Source organism: Engystomops pustulosus, chromosome 5 (assembly GCF_040894005.1).
Source record: "Engystomops pustulosus chromosome 5, aEngPut4.maternal, whole genome shotgun sequence".
NCBI lineage: Eukaryota > Metazoa > Chordata > Amphibia > Anura > Leptodactylidae > Engystomops > Engystomops pustulosus.
The window spans coordinates 152,082,527-152,104,601 of NC_092415.1; the positions used below are offsets into that span (position 1 = coordinate 152,082,527).

Consider the following 22,075-nt stretch of genomic DNA (forward strand, 5'->3'; position numbering starts at 1 on the left):
TACTTAAGAAAAACTGACTTACAGATGACCCCTAGTTACAAATGGGCCTATGGATGTTGGTAATTTACTGTACTTTATCCCTAGGCTACAATAAATAGCTATAAAAGGTGTCTGCAATTAAGCTTTATTGTTAATCCTGGTATCAGTTTATGTTGTGGGACGCCGTTCTGCTGCTGCAACTCGACCAGATTGAACATGTGCGCCATGCAGGGCGCATGACAACCCAACATTTTAAAAATACAATTGTCAGAGACAAAAAATTTTTTTGCAGGGGTTACAATTATAAAATATACAGTTCCGACTTACATACAAATTCAACTTAAGAACAAACCTGCAGAACCTATCCTATATGTAATCCGGGGACTACCTGTATAAGAGAAGGGTGGGAAATGCATTGGTGACAGCCGCCCCAGTATATAACCAGCCACCGCCTTGTAGTATATAGCATGATAGCCCCCTGTAGTATATAGCCTGCCAGCCCCATAGTATATAGCAAGCATGCCCCCCTTGTAGTATATAGTCTGCCAGCCCCCTGTAGAGTATAGCCTGCTAGTGCGTACCCCCCTAGAATAGTAGCTGTCGAAAAACAGAGTTGAGTGTTTGAATAAGTACGTACACACTTGTCATCAGGTCTCTGCAACTATTTCTGTCACTACTACCTGTTGGAGCAGCTCACAGGATCCATCCCCGCCTTTATCTAGTCAATTCATACATTAATCACTGTAAAATCATCTGGCAGTGTAAAAAAATTAGTTTTGGGGGTTAATTTGCTCTTTAACAGCGAGCTTCTAACAATGGAAAAAAAGAATGAAGAAAAGCAGTCTGCAAAGAAAAGAAAGAAAATTTTCTGCAAAAGGAGTATGTTTACGAATATCAATATTTTTATGATTGTTATTGCAGAAAAACGATTGGAGAAAATAAAACACCATTTTAATGCTGGATACTAGGGCTGCCATCAGTTTTTAGACACCTCTTGTATGACCAGGAGTTCATACATTTCCAATTTTGTCATACTCCCATTTTTTTTTTATTTTTATTTTTTAAAAGCACCTGTATAAATGGCTGAACCAAGCCTCCATGTATATGAGAATCAAACAGTGGTCAAAAAACAGTTGGTCACCTACAATGGACCACAAGTGAAAAGATTCAAATATCTGGCCGCAGCTCTATTTATGCAATATAAGTTCTGTAAAAGCTGCACTTCTCAATGACAACAATTGAAACTTAAAGGGGTATTCTCGCCTGGGCATTCACATTCAGTTTCACTAATCTTCCATTTATAAACATTTCTTCAATTGGATGTTATTTAAAAAAATGTTCCTGTGTGAAGATAATTTCTCATAAATGTAGCCATTCTGTCCCTTAGAAACCAGATAGCTTCCTCGGTTACAACCACGTCACACTCTGGCAGCGGTGGCCAGACATGAGCTATTGAGTCTTGTCTGACCTCCTGGATTCAGAAATCATTACCACAGGACGGCTGTGGGACATGTAGTAAATCCCGGATATTTCATATACAAAAACAATTTGTTTCTTTGTGCAATCCCTCCAGCAGACGTGGCCGTATCCGAGGGAGCCATCTCGTTTCTAAGGGACAAAATGACTACATTTATGAGAAATTATCTTCACACAGGAATATTTTTTTTAATAACATCTAATTGAAGAAATGTTTATATATGGCAGATTTATCAAATCTGTTTATGCTGTGATCTGTGACCAAGCATTGATGAGATGTAGATCACCACAAAAGACTTATCATCCACAGCACCCTACAATGACTGAAAAAAGACAAAAATGATAGACCACATTTCTAGATATCTACAGGATTCATCAAAAGTATGGAGAATGGTGGCTGGGAACACTATGCAGTGTTACTCAGGGGGAAAGGGAAAAATACGTCCAACACCAGGGTCATTTTGAAAGCCCTCATCTTGGAATCAAGTTGATATTTTTATATTTTTTCAACTGGTAAGAGTGCATGTGACTTGCGTTTATATAATATATATATATATATACATACATATATATATATACATACATACACACACACATTATTTACACACACACACATTATTTACACACATATATATATATATATACACATACATACACACACATTATTTACATATATATATATTTATTTCCCTGAGAGCTGTAAGCAACATTTTACTGTAAGTTGTAATAAAATATTAAAAGCCTTTCAAGGTGACGACAACTAAAAGACCTACATTTACAGGTAATATTTTTACTTATAGAGAAATACAATTTCATGTTGAAAGTATGGTCATATTAAGATTAGAGTCGACTGCCACCACATTTTCAATAAATAGGATAAAATCACAACATTTATCTATTTTAGCACCATATAATTATCTTTCCATGGAGGAAAACATTTATTGACAAAAGCAAAACATAAATTAAATGAAAGGAAATCGGTAAGTGCTATCAAATGTACTGGAGGAAAAACACAAAACAAAAGAGCCAGTAATCAAAAGAGAGAAAACTTCAAGAGAAGGGATCTAAAAAAAACTATACAAAGTTTTGAATGAGAAATCGCTTTTCAGAGGGCTGGGGTTAATTGACCCGGGGCAGGTACATGAATTGCATGGAGAACAATTCATACCTATGCCACTTAAATATTATATTTGTTATCCATGGCATTTTTCCTTCTAAAATCAACTTGTAAAAATATGCTAATTAGACAGAAGGGCTCTGGGGGAGGTGTTTCTAGAGCCCCTCCATTCTGTAGCTTCAGAATAGTTATAATGTCTCACCATCCCTCTTGCTCCCTCAGAACTTACCCCCTCACACTGCCTGCTGTTAAATCATGGCAGCAGAAGAAGCTTCAGTACACAGCGGGAGGGGGAGGTGCTGTTTGCATACTTTAACAGCCTGTGAAGTTACAGCACGGAGGGGCTATGATGACAACACCCAGATTACTATTATTATTATTATTAAGAAAAACAATAAACCAAAAAGGTGAAGGAAAGGTGAGCTGCAGATTTAAATCCAGTTCCTGCCTATTTCTTTAGCTGCCTGTACCCCCGTTTCTGTATAAGCTAAGGAATAACAACCATCTCCACGCCTGTAAAGGTTCACAGTCCGTTCATATTACCAAAAGACCCCCAATTGCAGGCTTTCCATTGAGCCGAGTCCAGTAATTTCTTGTTCTTCCTGCTCAGCCGCACCTCCAGACCATTCCTCCCATCCTAAGGAATGAGGGAGATGCTGGCTGTGTGACTCGCTGATGACAATTTCTGAGGGAGTGGTAAATGAGGGGGTTGATAAAGCGCACTAAAGGGAATTCTTTAGGGAGATTATTTCTCTGCAGAAAGTGTCACACACAGAGATACTCTTACAGTATTCCTGAGTTAGGAATGATGTAGCGGACTGAGCTCACTTAACTGATCAGTAAGAAGGCTCCCAGCAGGAAGCTGGAGGAGCTAAAAACATGAATATGCATAGATGGTAAGTTAACTTTATTAAAGTACTGTGGAAATTTACAGGTATTGAGTAGAATAATATAGGGATAGTTGTACTGCTGTATATTAGCTATGTGATTATTTAGTTTCAGTCCGTTTTTCTGACAGGTTCCCTTCAACCCCTTGGCACAATAGGATGTACATTTATGTTGAGAAATGTAACAGCTACAATGCAGTAACAGCTGGAATAGCGATACTTGTGATCCCAGCCGTTTAACCTTATGGACATTGCGGTCATGTAGACCGCGGCGCCTATGGGGCTGTTCTGGGTACTCCCCTGGCCAGTCGGCATCCTCTGTGCAAAGATTTTGCCTCCTTCTGACCACTAAACGTAGTATCTGGCAAAAAGCCAGGGCAGAAGGATGCAGCAAACTACGTCTTTCCATCCTGCTCCCTTCTGCTGAGCAATGTATATGTTCAGTGGAGGCAATATAAGCCTATGGGGAGTGGACGTAGTGTACTGTATCTCTCCTCAAGGAGTGCCAAGCGCAAACATTGCTCACTGGGGGAAATCCAGTGATGACATCAGTAGCAGCCAATCTCCGGCTGTTGCCAATGTCCATTCATCCCTCCCCCATTCGGGGGGAGGCATGGTCCCCGGCCATGTCTCCCACTGTATAAACAGAGAGTGGAATAAGTCTCCTTACAACATATGACAAATAACGTAATGTGAACCCAGCCCAATACAGACTGAATGGGACATTTTTACAGCCTTATGTCGGACCTAGGTTATGTCATGGGGGATGACTGCTGCGCCTGTCTCCTCTTTGTTCATGTTATCAAATTAAATTCTTTTTCTTGCCTTTTTTGAGAGGCCTCTCCTTTAGTACTTTGTTTAATTTTTTTGTATTTTAATATATTTGATTTATTCATTGAATTAATTTACTGTGGATGTGCACTCTGTTTTTATGTTGTTTCTTTTATATTTATGCTAGTCTTACCCCTTCACACACCACGACGTACTATAATGTACTGCCAGCACCGACCTCGGCAGTTAACAGCAGCACCTAACAGAAGGAGCCGATCGGTTGCCATGACAGTCTACATTATCATAGAAACTCGCAGGCCTGCCATGGATAGCAGTAAAATTGCTATATACTGCAATACAGTTAGCCTCCACACTGCTCTCTCCCTATCCTGGCTGTCCCGACATGCTTATTACCTACAGGACCTGGAGTGAAGTCAGCAGCATGTGACTGATCACATGCTTTCTTTATCACTGCAAGGTCCTCTAACACTATCACTGTGGCCAGTTATACCTGGCCGCATTGGAGGGTTTCTACTGCTTGCTATAACAGCCAGGGCCCTAGCAGAGAGTTCCAGGCTGACATTGCAGGATCTGTAAAAGGAGCCTTCACTAAGAAGGCTCTTTTAAAATATCCAGTGATTTTACAATATACCTCAATACTACAGTATTGCAGTATATTGTATAAATGATCAGACCCCCTAGGGCAGTGGTGGCGAACCTATGGCACAGGTGCCAGAGGTGGCACTCAGAGCCCTCTCTATGGGCACCCTTGCCATCACCCCAGGGTAGAGTTTGCCAGACAGGACTCAAGGCCTCTTGCTGTCACAGGCAGCTCAGGGCCCTAGAAGGAAACTACACTGATAATCCAAACTTATTCTCCTTCTTTCTACTGTATTGTTGTCCTCAGGTGCCTATACAATTTAAACCTGTGATAGAGCAGGGAGTAATAAGTTACTGCTTAACTTGTCGCATCGGAACTTTGCCAAAAATATGTGGGTTTTGGTTGTAATTTGGGCACTTAGCATCTAAAAGGTTTGCCATCACTGCCCTAGGGGGCCTAGAAAGACAGTATATAAAAAACTGTATAGTTGAATGTTAGGTTTTAGCACTTCCCAAAAGTCCCAATCTATCAAAATATAAAAAGTTATTAAAGTGTTAAACCCACTTAGCGGGAAAATAGCGCTCAAATGTCCATAAAAAAAAGTCATAAAAAGTGAAAAGGTCATACATTCTAAACCCTTAGACAATACCATACAGAGAAGTATTAAACAGTTATTGGCGCAAGGATATGACAACATTTTTTTCATATTAAATGGTTTTGTTCTCATGTATAAAAATCTATAAAGTACACTTGTCATTGGGGAGGGGGGGGGCAGTGAAATTGTTTTGTCAAACTTTCAGTATACAGCATAGAAAAAAAAATATTGCCACAAGGGAGTACAGTTGGTTACATAGAAAACAAGCCCTCATACAGCTGTCTACATGGAAAAATAAAAGAATTTAGGGATTTTTGAAGTTAGGGGGTTAAGAATCCCTAATCTACCACACAATTGCAGCCATAGTGAAGGGCGGTCACATGTAAACTTTGTAAGCATTGAAGCATTCTTCTTCTGTTGTTATATGCAAGATATAAATATTAGGTTATGATCCTGCAAATGAAAGCCTATAATTAGGGCCACTTTTTTCGCAGTCTTCATACTCTTGTCTCTATAAATCACTTCCCTTAAGAAATATTATGATATTTTCATACAGAGCACTTGACAAGCCTTGTCATACCAGTTATGAGATAAAATGAAAATCTTGTCGCTGCTGTTTTACAGATGACCTTCAAAGCCGCTAGAGAGTTCTCCTTAGCACAGAATGCATAGCTGTTAAAACTTCACTCTAATTGAGTGATGGTAATGCCACACAAAAATGCTTTTGCCAGCACTGCAGATATGCCCGGTCAAGATCAAGTGTTTATACAATGATATAATCCACTCACCAGCCAACATTTTCTCAGCAGGTCAAACCTCCTTATAACAATGCATAAAATAGGATTTTGTAATCCAGGTAAACAGAGAAGCCTTAGGACCAATGACAAGTGTGTATTGAAGCCAAGGCACAAATACTGCATAGCACCTACCTCTAACCGGGCACCTTCCAGCATGGAATAACTAATGCATATGTCATATTTATGATGGGACAGAAGATGACTATCCAGTCCTATACTAATGGTCCAACATGGCTTTATATTAATTTTAAAAAATCATAATAAAAGAAAAGGTTTGCAAATGACCTTCCTATCACACAACTTAAGCAAACAGCAATCTCAGGCTGTTAATATGTTCATAGTTTTCCCATTTAGTGCACACTGCTAAATAATTAATTTTAATGTCCCTTCAGTAAATTAAATCAGCCTGGAATGTAAGAACTAACAAATTAACCGCAGCTGTGATTTTCTCAGAGATATCAAGCGTATTAACGTCCCCAGTCTTACTCCAAAATGCAGGTACATAAATGCATGAAAAACACAAAATGGAGACAGCTGAAGACATGTTCCATAATTAGGATTTCTTGAAATTAAATGCAAGCCAAGAAGTAGAATGTGGAGAGATGTCAGAGTGCCCTCCGCAGACGTGCTGTGGTATGACACGTCGGATATGCTGCTGCAGACATGTTTCCTATGCTACGCATGATCTGGAGTCTCATGAAGACATCTCATTACAAAAGATAAACAGGTGTTCAGAACAGCAAGTGGAAACATGAATAACATATGAGAGATGCATCAACTCTTTTCTTAACATCTAGTATTCTGGGAAGGTCTACACCCTCTTCATGTTGCTATGCTATTCAGTTTGAGTTGGTCTAAAGTTGCATGGTTCATTATCTGTGTTGATCGATATTAACACGACCTTGCATCCCACAATGAAGGGCAATATTAAGGAATAGAAATTAATTGATAACAAAATCCTATATTAAAAAAATTAAAATATAAAAACCCAGGGGAGAATTCTGGTCATGCCTAGTTCTGGACATTGCTCTTACATCCGTCCATATTTCTCCATTCCATTAAGAATCTAGGTTAGACAATGAAAAATAAAGGGTTGGCCACTTTTCCTTGTGCGTTTTGTTAGGCTAGGTTCACATCACGTTTTTTTTTTATACTGCTTAAGGACACATTTTTGCCCCCCCCAATTTTTTTTTATCTAAACGGGTGTCTATATACACATGTGTAAATACAAGACAGATGTTCAGTGTACGTTTCTGTCCTGTACATCTGTATCCATTTTTTAGAGGGGGTATATAAAAAAGTGGGCCGCTCCGTTTTTCATGTCCTTTTGGAAAAGGTCTGTAAAACTTATGCATTTTTCCAGCATTGGTGTCTATGGACAACGTACGCATAAAGTGTTACAGCGTATGCATCAATCCGTCACATCCGTTTTGCACAAATGGATATTGAATTCTCCATCTTGGTAAGGACATTTCGGGATGGCTTCAGAAGGTGCAGGAATCGGAAGTCGTGAAAAAAAAAAGGCATACTTTTTGAAAGTGTAAAAATCGATGACAAAGAATGCATCCATTTGTGTGTGTGTAAGTGTGGGGTGCAGGATATTAGGTGATTTACCAATATACACTGCTCAAAAAAATAAAGGGAACACTCAAATAACACATCCTAGATCTGAATGAATGAAATATTCTCATTGAATGCTTTATTCACTACAAAAGTTTCGACACAAATGTGCCGACAACTAAATCACAAAAAAAGTAATCAATGGAAATCAAATTTATTAACCAATTGATGCCTGGATTTGGAGTCACCCACAAAATTACAGGCTAATCCAACTTTGATGCAATGTCCATAAAACAATACAAAATGAGGCTCAGGATTGTGTGTGGCCTCCCTACAATGCCTCAGGAGCCCACACCAGTGGCTCAGGTACTGCAGCTGATCCAGGATGGCACATCCGTGTGAGCTGCGGCAAGAAGGTTCGCCGTGTGCGTCCACGTAATGTCCAGAGGCCGGAGGTGATACCCAGAGACAGGGCAATGTACCATGAAACGGTGGTGGTGGTGGGGGGGGGGGGGGGACAACACAGCAGCAGGACAGCTACTTCCGCCTTTGTGCAGGGAGGAACTGGAGGTGCACTGCCCGAGCCCTGCAAAATGACCTTCAGCGGCCTACAAATTTGATTACCATTAATGACTTTTTTGTGATTTTGTTGATAGCACATTCAACTTGGTACAGAACAAAAGTACTCAATGAGAATATTTAATTAATTCAGATATAGGATAAGTTATTGCAGTGTTCCCTTTATTTTTTTGAGCAGTGTAAATCTATTTAAAGTTCTGCATCACTTTGTTGATATGTAAAGTGAAGCCTCCTGTCTTTTACCTCATCAGCCAGACAAATGGCCACAGAGAGAGGGTCATGTGATCCAAGAGCTGTCCATGAGCAGTGTCCCTGCCAGGACCTTGAAGGGGTTGTCCACCTTCAAAAAATAATTGATATGGCTTAGTAAGGAAAAGTTACACAATTTTACTTGAACTTTCTGTACCCATTCCTAACATCTCTTCTTGCTGTCCTTCTATGGAAATCTCCTAGGTTTACTTCCAGTGAATAGAAATCTATCTGTGGTTATGTGATGGACACATAGGTGCACGATTCGTTATTATCACAGAAAGTAATCAGAGCTGTATGATAATAACGGATCGTGCACCTGTGTGTCCATTACTGTAAGTAAACATAGAAACTTTCTATAGAATCACAGAAAGTATATTTGAAAATTGTATAGATGTATAACATCTTCATGGGTATAGTTGTAAGCTTCACCTACATCCAATTATTGTACTGAAATTTTCACACCTATTTTAACTCTTTAGTGACGGGCCTGAATATGCTCTAGTGACCAGGCATTTTTAGTGAATTTTCGTAAGTGTCGATTTAAGGGCCATAACTTTTTTTTTTTTTTGCATGCTGCCTTAAATTTTCTTGCGGTGTTTATTTCGGGACACATGCAGCTAGTTAAAAAGGTAATAAAAGTTTAAACATTTATTTTCATTTTTATTTGGGGTTAAAAGTGGAAAAAGGCAATTTACAAATTAACGCAAAACATTATAAATGAATTCACTATTCTCAGGCAAACAGGGTGACTACGGCAATGCTTTTGTACTGTAGCGGGGGATTTTTTTTTTTCATTATATGGGGAAATGTCATTGTATTTTTATGAATATTTATTAATATTTTTTGTGTGTTTTTATTTTGTATGTCCCCCCCTTGAGGTCATAAAAGACCCCTGGGGGACATATGAAATATTTCATTTTTTTTTAAAATATTTTTTTCCCCCTGTAACGGAAGCATTTATAAGAGCCCCAGTTACAGTGGAAAACCACCACATGTGACTAGGGATTCTGATCAGAGCCAGCAGCTCTGTTTAACCCCTTCAGACCCTGCAGTCACGAGTCTATGGAGCCGGCGGCCTCGTTGGCTCTGCTCCTCCGTGCATTGTGCTCCTTCAGCGCGATGCTGTGAGGAGCAGAGAAGAGAGAAGCAGTAACGAACCGCATTTCCTTTCTCCCTAGGGTCTCCAGGTGTCTATGACACCCTGAGATCGGGATCTGCACCCGCTGACGTCTAAAGTCAGCAGGCGGTCAGCAGGGAGTTAAAAATTAAAAGATTGAAAAATTTAGCATTCACTTAAAGGCCATGTGCACCTTTGTTAACTTGCTATGCTGCCCAGAGCCCCTCAGGCTCATCTGCATAATCTTGAAAGCCTTGAAGGAGTTATCTGGGCTGGGGTGGGCTATTTAAAAATAATAAACGTGTACTTACCTCATCCCGCGCCGATGATGTCCCACGCCTCGGTCCGTCTGAGCCTTGTACCTGTTTGTTTACAGGAGCACAGGGAGCTTCTAGCTGGCGAGGTGGCCGGCTCCTCCCATCCGTCCCTATCTCTCAGCATTTTAAGCGTTGGGAAATGGTGTCGGACGGGAGTTTCCGGCTGGCCGGAAGCTCCCTGTGCACCCTTGTAAATAAACCGGCGCACAGATCAGAAGGACCGCGGCGCGGGACATCAGCAGTACTGGAAGAGGTAAGTACACGTTTATTATTTTTAAATAGCCCGACCCAGCCTGGCTCTAAATTATTCCTAGACTCGGATAACCCCTTTAAAAAAAAAACAGAGCATAAGAAGCCAAGAGAAGAGCAGATCCTGGCAGAGTTGGCACACAACAGTATGTAAGCGTGATTGGTTTACAATCCTTCATCCTGGTGGTAGAGGTCTTTTAAATTTACCATTAAACAGGATAGATTTCAAATTGTGGCTTTTATGGTGCAAAATATCCTTATATAGAGGTATTCATGTATGCCTCTTCATAGAATTCCTTTAGAAGTTACTATTGAATATACATTGCTGAATTCATACATGAAGATAATATGAAATATATTACAAGGATCTTAAAGTCCCTCATCAATTGGAAGGTTCATTATAAGACAGAGAGGCAAATAATATGCCTATTTAGAAAGATATTGATAGAGAATGACAAAATGTATATTCCTTAATGGATCTATAATATGAAGGGTTTAATAGGAAAAAAAAGAAGTGGACCTTTCCAGAGACGCCTGACCTTCATGATGACAATATTTCCTCATCCAGTGGAAGAAGCATCTGGCTAGTAGTTCCTATGGCAACAGATACTTTCAGCCAGAGATGTCCACTGCTAATTCACAAGGACCTGAGCAATATAGCATCCAGAAATATTCCTTCTAGGGCAACATAAGAGGTAACCAGCACATAAACTGCCTCCTGGGAATAGAACTAAGCTACATTTAATTATTATTACACAAGGAATCTGCATCAATTTGCTCATCTGAAACTGCATTAACCCTTCATCACATGGAGAAAATTTTTAGAGCTTAATTTTCCTTAAGGAAATTCATGTGTGTGCCTCAGAGTTACCAGATAGTAATAAGGTAATTTTATATTAAGGCGTCTCCTTTTCACAAGATAACTTGCTGACCAATTGCGCCTGAGCCGAGGCATACCCACAGATCAAAAACAGGGGCTATCAGAAAAAACTTGTTGTGACCGGACAACCCCTTTAAGAAAAAGATTTACAAGATCTTTACACCTTAAATCCCTGATTAGCAACTACATTACATTTGGATGCAAGCCTTTTCCATAAAAGTGGTCATGCATGTGGAAGATCATCCAGGCTTTTATACTATGGGTTTGTAAACGCATCTGATTTTTTGTTATCAGTATGTTACCTCTGATTTTCACAATTTATTTTCAATGGATCAGTGGGATACAAAATAAAAATGATCAGATTTTAAACTTTTGTAAATAAGCCATAAAAGGTGCAATTCCTGCAGCTTGGGGCCAGATGCAACCTGTTCTATACCATCTGGCCACACACATGGTAGTCAGTATAATGATCGCTCACATATCATTGTATTGTCAGAGAAAAGAGAAGTATTGAGTATTTTGGGAGCAGGATAGTAAATACAGATAAATGATAAAGCCTTGGGGTGCCATTTCCAGTCTCAGAGTTTCCTTTACTGTGGCCATTATGACTATGGTATTATGGCTCCATGGCCTTATGACATTATGGTAATATGATATTATTTAGATCAGAATAAAACTTTATTAATCCCGTAGGGAAATTAAATAGTGTTGTATAATTCTGTTACTGGGGGATTTCTATGGGCTATTAGGCCTCTTTGTGTGGTGTCCAGCTATATTTTAAGGACCATTGTATATCCTCGGTTAGCTTGTGTTGATGCCTGGGTGGCGCAGTTTAGCACATTAAAACACTTATTTTTATATGTTAGTACAATATTTTGGTACTAGAGATTAAGAGAAGTGTGATATTTAGGTTTGAGTGAATTTTTATTCCACCTAGGTCAATGGTGGCGAACCTGTGGCACAGGTGCCAGAGGTGGCACTCAGAGCCCTTTCTGTGGGCACTCAGGCCATCACTGCAGGACAGAGTTCACCAAACAGGACCAAATCCACCAAAATTTAAGGCACTGACAGAACTGCATTATCTTTGGAGGTCATCCTGCTAGACCCACCATTCGTCCTGTACAGAGACACCCTGGAGAGAAGCTATCTGTCCTCTTTCTTTCAACTGTAATGGTAGATTTAGGCGGCCGATACAATTGAAAGATGTGGAAGAACACGTAGGAATAAGTTACTGCTTAAAATGCCACATTGGCACTTCACAGTAAATAAGTGGATTTTGGTTGTAGTTTGGGCACTCGGCCTCTAAAAGGTTCACCATCATTGACCTAGGTTATGGGTTGCTGCTTATATCGATACCCCAGAATTAGAGATTTTTAGTTATTTTTTTCCCCTGTTTCATATGTCCCTCTACAGATCTGCTACATGTCCTTATTCAAATATAATCTAGTCTTATAACAAGTATGTTAAAACTACACCTGGGTTTTCAGATTAAGGTATTTACATAGTTCAGGTCCCCAATGTAGGTTTTAATGGATTTAGGTTTATTTAGATATACAGGCGGTCCCCTACTTAAGAACACTCGACTTACATACGACCCATAGTTACAAACGGACCTCTGGATATTGGTAATTTATTGTACTTTAGTCCTAGGCTACAATAATCAGCTATAACAGTTATCAAAGGTGTCTGTAATGAAGCTTTAGTGTTAATCCTGATTCTTATGACAACCCAACATTTTTAAAATCCAATTGTCACAGAGACCAAAAAAGTTCTGGCTGGGATTACAATGATAAAATATACAGTTCCGACTTACATACAAACTCAACTTAAGAACAAACCTACAGACCCTATCTTGTATGTAACCCGGGGACTGCCTGTACTCACAAAAGAGATGAAACCATCACACATGTAACAATTAAAATCCAGTCTTGGCGAGCATATGGGCGTGTAAATGAGGCCTTAGGCCCCTTTCACACAAACTGATGATTTCTCCAGTCCTTTATGTGTGTGTGTATGAATCTATACATATGTAACGTTTTTTTTACCTGTATGTGCACGCATGTCACTGTATCCGTACCGCATAAAATATGGTGGGCTGGAAAATGATGGCTGGCTGACATAATGTGTCTTCCACTGGTTCTGGTATATGACAGCATAATGTGCACAACTGTATGCAACACATATTTTTAAATGTTCCCGTAGACTTATAAGAGGAATACGGAATGGAAAAAATGGAGGTAATACCGGTAGGACATGCTCAATATTTTACATTTCACTTATGGTAAGGTGGGAAATTCGGCCCATTGAAATAAATTGGCCATATGCTACCCGTAAAAAAAGTACAGTATAGTAAAGGGACCTTACCCCATATGAAAAAAAAGTGATGGTTCCGATATGGATTTTCTTTTTTTTTCAGCAATTTTAAAACGTAATTTTTACGTCATCATTTAGTTGACAAAGTTCAATCCCTACATACAATTATAAAGTAGATGTAAAGGGGTATTCCCACCAAGACAAGTTTCTTATATGTACTCAGCATAACAAATTCACTCTAATTCACGGTTATTAACAAATACAGTGTTTCCCCGATTATAAAAGACACCCCGAAAGTAGGACGTAGCAGGGGGTGTAAGCGGGGACGTCTAATGTAAGACGTACCCCGAAAGTTAGACGTAGCGGTACCTGCAGTAACCCAGACCAGCAGATGCACCTCTCCCCGCAGCAGCTCCATCGGAGGATTACAGTCTTATGTGGATGATGATGGTGGTAGTGAACGTGTCGGCGGGGCCGGGAGCATTATGCAGGTTCCGGAAGTGGAGGGGTATTGGTGGCTGCTGGGGGCAGTCTGATATCGGCTGGCGTTGGCGCGATGCAGGTTCCAGGAGCGGACGGGGGATTGGTGGCTGCTGGCGGCAGTCTGATGTCGGCCAGCGGGGGCGGGAGCGCGATACAGGTTCCGGGAGTGGAGGGGTGGAAATCCGAGGTACGGTACTGTATGTGGGGGGGGGGGGGGGGGTTGGAGCCGGCCAAAGGGTCGGCGGAAGCTTGATGTCGGCATGTGCAGCGTGTGATTGGACCAGCGGCTGCTTCACAAGGAAGAAGCCTCTACCCAGCACCGCAGAAGAATTGATCCCATCGCCATGACGGTTCCAGGTACTGTAACCCTATGGGAGATGTGTGGAATACTGTATGGGGCTGTAACCCTATGGGAGATGTGTGGGATACTGTATGTGGCTGTAACCCTATGGGAGATGTGTGGGATACTGTATGGGGCTGTAACCCTATGGGAGATGTGTGGGATACTGTATGGGGCTGTAACCCTATGGGAGATGTATGGGATACTGTGGTTTTTATGGTTAAAACAAAAATCAACATTTTTTTTCCAATATAAGACATACCCCGAAAGTAAGAAATAGTGGGACTTTTAAGGGTAAAAAGAATGCAAGACACTGTCTTACTTTTGGGGAAACACGGTATGTAGCATTTCACAGATTTAAGTCCAATCTGTCTCTATCAGTCCGTTGTACACAATTTTAGTTTCCCCTAGACACAACCCACTAAGTTCTCACTTAGGGTCGGGCGCCATCTTGGATGAGATTGTGCTGCAGAGTTTCTGTCTGTCTCTGCTGTGTGGCTGGACCCTGCCTGGAGCTCAGAGACACTCACTGATAACATGCTGTCAGCACATGGTGAGCAGAGAGAGAGGCTGCAGACTACAAGCTACAAGGAGATAACCTGGGGAAGGGGGATGCAGGCACATGTCAGTGAGATGTAACAGAGCTGTGTGTGCATCACGCATTTCATCATCTCTGATCTGTCTCATTTCTATGGGGGAGATTTATCATTAGTCCTATGTAGCTTCTTGACATATAATTGTCGCAAATTTTAGCGCAAACATTGTTTTTCGCCTTTTTTTTTAGCAAGAGAAAAAAAACAACACTACTCTAAAGTCACGCAATGGCTGAAAAAACACCACAGAGTGTGCAACACCACATTTATCAACTAAGAATTTTGGGTCCATTGCTACTACAGGGGGAACTTTTTGCTCAATTTTATGTTTGAGTTACCTGGGAATTTCCTGTGCAAAAACATCGCAAAAAGGCAGAAATTGAGCAGATGATACACATACGTGCGACTGGTGCAGTCTATTCGCATAGAGCACACACAGCTGATCACATCAGAAGGCATTTAACACTAGACATACACCAGACTACAAATTTGACTGTTGGAAACCTGCCAGTCTTAGGCTACATTCACACTGCCGATGCCGCCGTACCGTAGGACGGCAGGCATCGGCAGCGTGCGGGAAGAGGAGGAGGTGAGCGCAGCTTACCCCCGCCACTCTCCATAGGGATGTATGGCGCACGGCGCCGTACTACGGAGAAAGATAGGAAAGCGGTACGGAGCTCCTGTAGGGCGCCGGGCGCCCATTGCCGTCTATGGGGGATGTATCTCGGCCATATATACGTCCCCCTTGCGGCAGTGTGAATGCAGCTTTACACATAGACAACTGCCCAAAATCCTGCCTAATGATAAATCTCCCCCTATGTGTCAGTGTGTTAGTACAGAAGCCACATGAAAGTGCAAACCCTGTTCCCTAATAATGTAACCACATTGTCACCCCACAGAACTAGATGGATAATACAGTAATGTGTCTGCTTAGAGAGGCCCCGCCCAGACCCTGGGATTATGCACTGAGCAGCCCTAGAGAGTGATAGGAGCTAAAATAGCAATAAGAGTACTGTAAAGTAAGGGGTTAAAATGATCTTTATTATGTTGAGATGTGAGAATTTTCTTTTGTGGGAAGACCCCTTTAATGCCTTTTATTATGAGTCCCATTACTTCCTTAGTAAATCTATCATTCCATATTGGAGTATACAATAAATACTTGTCTACCTCCAAACCCGTATTCATTCTATACAAGCAATACATTCATGTATCCATAAAGGTAACTCTCTATAGGGTGTTATTTTATCCCTTTTCCATTAGTTTTGTAAATGTTAAATCTTCATCTTGAAAGGGCTCTTTTCCCATAATACACTGGCTGATCTCCAATGGGGTTTCTTTTATCGCTGCCACTGTCTGAGAAGACAGATCGTGAAGCCTCCAATTAGGAAATGACAAAACGCCTCTTCCAGCTGGACACTGCAGATATCTCCTCCCTATTCTTCTTGCATACATGTCCCTCCAGTAAAATAAAATCTGTGCAGATTGAATCCATTACGTATTCTTACAGGACAATTTCTAAACACATTAAAAACTTTATTAAACTTAATCTTACAGCCACTGACAAAATTTACTTGCCACAGACAAAAGTAAATATTCCACCTTTTGCAGAACATATGCAAGATAGTTTCCCATATTCTTCAGTCATATTAACAACTTTCTTAAAGCATACAGATGCAATGCTGAGAAAAGCCATTCTTAAAAAGTCGACCTGTCATTTTTCGATGGCGACAGGTTTCAATAGCCTTTGCTGAGCCGATTTTAAAAATGCCTATTTCAGCATTGTGAACATTGCCACTACTTTATTTCACATCACCTGGCTCGCTGCCAGCAGCATGCAGTGAGTCCCTCGGGTTGGGGGGAAGGAAGGGGGGCATTGCAACAGCCTGTGTGCATGTGTCATTCTCCTCTCCTCCATACTCATCCAGCTCCCTCCACCCCACCATCAACAGACCCTTAGGGATATTACCAGTTCAGCAAATTACTATTTTTGTACAAAAATATTATCCAACCAATAGCTATAAATTTCATAGTTACCTCCTTAATCACAACAATCAATGGTACATGGTCTGAAAATCGACCCCAAAATAATCTCCTTGACTTACCTCTCCAATAGCCCATTATCAGTAGCCAAATCAATTCTACAAAAGTCCCATTTATTATGAAAAAAAAGGCAATCAGGATGTTAAGGCTCCAGATCTCCATCCAGCCAAGCTCCTGGCACCATTTGTTTAGATCTTATTGTCCTGATTTAATATGTTCATTATTAGATTAAACCAAATTATTTTTTACATTTTTCTAATAACTACAGAGTGGAAAATAGACTGTGGCCAAAATACACAGCACGTTCTGAATAGTACAATGCATCACCAGATATTATTCAGCTTCATCAGTCCATTAGTCATGACATATAAATTGACACATTTTTCTGAATAAGTTGAACACCTCCACATTACACAATGGGTGGGACCATGCATATCCTACTGCATATCCTACTGAGGAGATCATAGCCAGTTGTACACCACACTCATGTATCTGACACAGTGCAATGCGGCCTGATCCACTGGGATGCTGCAAATCTTACATCACCATGCAGCCCCTATGTCAATTTCAAGTGGTCGTCTTCTGGTCCACAAAGCTCAGTAGACTACAAGTCTACAAGTCCATGTGCATCATGGGGGCCACTTCCACATCCATCAGATTGTCAGCAGTGAGGGACAAGCAGCCAGCATGACCAGCATAGGGTCAGCAGCTTTAGCAGGAAGCCATGTTTGGTCATATCAGCAGTGGAACCGTATGGTGGGCATAGTTAGCTCAAAGTAAGCCCAAGCGGAAGGGGAAGTTGCATATGAAAACTAGTCTCCCTACTGCATCTAAAAGGCTAAAAAATCAAGCTGTGCCTTTCTTTCAGGTCAGTCTTATTTCCAGAGAAACACTGTATGAGCTGCTTCATATCATAAAGACATACCCAGTGGGTTCCTGTGCCCAAAAGCTACTGCACACTCTGCATCCCTGTTACACTCTTGAGAGAGGGAATTTTTTCCTGGATGAGATTCCTGTATATTGACTGGTTTAAAGATGAAACTATAATGGAACTTGTGTTTTTATCTAATTAAAGGGAACCTTTAACTTTTGCCCATGATGGTTTTAGATAAAAAAAATGCATTCTTCCTATCCCCATAAAATTAACTATGTAAGCCTACCAGACACACTGCCAAAAGGGGCAGTGAGCCACAAGGGGCGTGTATTATATATGCAGGTCACTGTGTGAATCATCCCAAGTCTCCGGCATTTTCCTTATTCCCCCCTCCCTTCGACACAGCAGAGTAGAGGATCACATCAGCTGAAGGGAGTAATGAAGGATATACCGGAGACTTGAGATGATTCACACAGTGACTTGTTTGAATAATATACACCCCTTGTGACTAACTCCTCCTTCTGGCAATGTGTCAGGTAGGTTTACAAAGTTAATTTTCTGGGGAGAGAAAGTAAACATTTTTTTAAATCTAAAAACAGTGTGGGAAATAGTTAGCATAGTGCTATAGGAACCTGTCATTAGATTTATTAGTGAAAATCTGGTGACAGGTTTCCTTTAAAGGGAAATGCATGTAGATGATTTAAAGGGGACCTACCACCACGATTCTACCTCTAAAGGTAGAACGGGTGGTAGGTGGATGAATGGGACGTAAGGCTAGCCCTTTTTTGGCTAATCCTTACGTCCCGGCTATCCTTTTGTAAACTTTAATCAGTTGATATGCTAATTTAATTAAGTGGCTACTGGGGCGTGGAGTAGCCGGACATGAGGCTACTAGTCGCACCTACTCCACGCCCCAGTAGCCTTGTTCCTCCGCCTACCGGGTAATCTTCGGCGCGCAGCTTCGTGCGAATATCCTGCGTTCTGCGCATGACGCAGGCCCACGGGTGCGCGGCCGTAGCTCCGAGGCCGGCGCTACTGCGCATGCGCAGACGCCGGATGCTCGGACGAGGGCGCGCAGCTACGAGGTGCTGCGCGCCGAAGATTACATGGTAGGCGGAGGAACAAGGCTACTGGGGCGTGGAGTAGCCGCGACTAGTAGCCTCATATCCGGCTACTCCACGCCCCAGTAGCCGCTTAATTAAATTAGCATATCAACCGATTAAAGTTTACAAAAGGATAGCCGGGACGTAAGGATTAGCCCAAAAAGGGCTATCATTACGTCCCATTTATCCACCTACCACCCGTTCTACCTTTCTAGGTAGATTCGTGGTGGTAGGTCCCCTTTAATGTGAGTGCAGAAAACTTGTGAAGTATATGGTTATAATAACATGAGAATATGCATGGGCTACAAATTTTAACAATGGAAAACATTGTCCCGGTAGGACCACAAATAAGTCAAATATCAAAGGTTTTCATGTGACATTACTGCAACTTGCAGAGACAAAGGAGAAAACTGGAGCTTTAGTTTCTAATTAGGAACTACTACTAATATTAATAAAAGTATTTTAAACAAAACCAATTCTACTCTATAGTTTTCTATTTAATAACTATGTTTGCTCAGTTTGGCATTTGTGGAAGACAGAACTTTTGGAAAAGGTCATAACTAAATAACAGTAATCTTTGTGAAGGAAATTTACCTCTATGACAGGAACATTTTCTTTAAGCTCAGATGTGTGTGCAGCCAATAAGCCAATGACCCTCACCACCTTCGCACGTCTGGAAGAATGAAGACAAATCAGCTTAATGGCAACAATTAATAAGGTCGGTGAGAAAAAGCTCCTCAGTGACAGAGTAACATACTGTGTTTAACTTTATGGTTAGAAATGATGCTATACACCAGGAAACAAGCTGGGGATAATAGGGAGCAAACTGTATTATGTAAAACTCTAATAATAATTCTTGTTAAGCAAGACAACTTTGTCTACCTATGCCCAGCAGTTTCTTTGCTATCCTCCTCAGTTTAGGATGCCCCTGCATTTGTTGTCTCCTGTACCTCCACTGTAAAAATATCCTTTGTGTACAAAAAAAAATTCTACTGGCTCTAACTACTGAAGGTAAGGGGCTGCTGGTCCTTGTTCGTGCAGATGCAGAAACCTCCTACAAAGAATAGTGAGGTAGCAGGGGTCTCCTGTTCCCTATAAATCCTTCCATCCCAGACTGTGATCTTGCAAATGATTCTCTGTGTCTGTTTGTATCTCAAATGTTATCATAGACTATTCAATCCTCTATTCACAGCAGGTAAGAAGTTAACACTTAGTCTTCACACAGAACAAACTGTAAACTTCACTGTTTCACTGCTGGTTTCTACTACTCATTTCATGCTGCATGTGATGAAATGTGCCAGGCTAGTCACTATATAGTTCTGCATGTACATACTATGAAGTGTTCAGTACATTTAGTTGTAAGATTTTCAACAGATCTGCTGCCAAGTTACTTCAAGAGAAAAACAAAGCCTCTCGGGAATTGAGGGAAGCCTATTACTGACGCAGTTTTACGGTAAAGACAGAGAGAGATGACTCTTCGTCCACTTGACTGCCACAAAAGAAGATTTGTGAGAGGAGCTTTAGAACAGAAAAATGCAATAAATTAGAAAGAAAAATGTGAGAAGCACAATAAGGCATTGTTTTGTTTGTTTTGTAAGGGGGATTCACATATGGCAATCATTAATGAAATTGGAGTTGTACTGTAAAGAATTTCTTTGCAGGACAGCTATGGCTAGCGTACAGAGTCTTTAAGGCCATGCAAGCTCCACTACAAATTCTGCGTAAGGAATGTACAAATAGGTCTCTCAGGGTGGGAAAACAATGGCTCTATTGCTTCCTTAAAGGAGTTGATGACTTTTCAATAAATCTGTTCCATTAGACATGACTTTGCATGTATAAGTACCTTCTCCTGCTTAAGCCCCTCCTATTCATCAGTGTTCAGACATGTAAACAAAATCCAAAGGGAGTTTGAAGACAGCACTAATGCAAGCAGCAGGAATGTGTGATCACTTGATGAACATTAATATATTATTATTAAGGCAGTAAAGGCACAAAGGGAACTTATATAAAAGGGTGGCCAACCACTTAAAAGAGGACTATTCCCTATAAATCAATGCTGACTTTCAGGAGGCCTTGTAACACTGGTATGCGAAATCTCTTCAATGTACTGCTGAAATGGCCCTCCCTGTGAGTAACTGTTGTAGTATTCAAAAAGAAGTCTGCAACAGCGGGGATAAGGGGTTGCACTGCAGTCCATTGAACATATCTTACACACCCAATTTCAGCTACAAACTGGAATATAAATACAGTGAAACCACTTTGAGCAGACTGCCCAATTTTGTACAGAAAACAGTCTTTTAAAGGGATGGTCTGCTCATAGGAGGGCAGCTTCCATAGAGTATTATGGGAAAAAAAATCACTGAAAAAAATATTTCTATACCGTATGTAGCTTTCTTATGCCAAAAACTGCTGAGAGATTCTTTTTTTTTTTGCATCTCTAGCCCTCCATGCACCAACATAGTAATTTTGCACTGGAAAAAGCATAATGTGAAACTTACATATCCCAATTTGGTGCTCCGCGTAACTGCTGTATAAGAGATTGGAACTGTAATATAGAAAAGACGTAAGACTAACTCTTAAAGTACAAAAAAAATCAGAGACATATTTACAAAATTATCACCATAAAATTTGCAATGTCACATTGTTGTGTTTTAAGAAAATAAATGAGAAATAACATTTATAAAGGAAAGCAAATATAAAGTGAACTTTAAAGGGGATGGCCACTTTATCTGATGGTTTTTGTAAATATGTGTGTAAGTGTGGGGGGCAGGATATTCGGTAATTTACCAATATACATCTATTAATAGTTCTGCTGAGCTTTCTTAATATGTAAAGTGAAGCCTCCTTTCTTTTACCTCATCAGCCAGACATTCCAGTCCATAAAATGGCCGCCGATGGAGGGTCATGTGATCTCTAACTGTCCACGAACAATCGGCAGAAATCAAGAAATCAGAGCAGAACGTTTAATAGATGTATATTAATAAATTACCGTATATACTCGAGTATAAGCCGACCCGAGTATAAGCCGAGACCCCTAATTTTACCACCAAAAACTGGAAAAACCTATTGACTCGAGTATAAGCCGAGGGTGTAGTATACAGCCAGCCTGCCCCCTGTAGTATACAGCCAGCCTGCCCCCTGTAGTATACAGC

At 40.7% G+C, this 22,075-nt stretch overlaps 1 protein-coding gene across 5 annotated transcripts in view; it reads right to left on the reverse strand.

Moving 5' to 3' along the window:
* The window catches only part of ULK4 (unc-51 like kinase 4), a 488,957-nt gene that overhangs the window by 426,379 nt on the left and 40,503 nt on the right, over positions 1–22,075 (reverse strand). For all 5 annotated transcript variants that reach the window (XM_072153427.1, XM_072153424.1, XM_072153426.1 and 2 more), the window contains 2 exons: positions 21,422–21,468; positions 19,518–19,596 (listed from right to left, as the gene is read on the reverse strand). In XM_072153427.1, the coding sequence (XP_072009528.1) occupies positions 19,518–19,596; positions 21,422–21,468 (126 nt within the window). The remainder of the gene's footprint in view (positions 1–19,517; positions 19,597–21,421; positions 21,469–22,075) is intronic.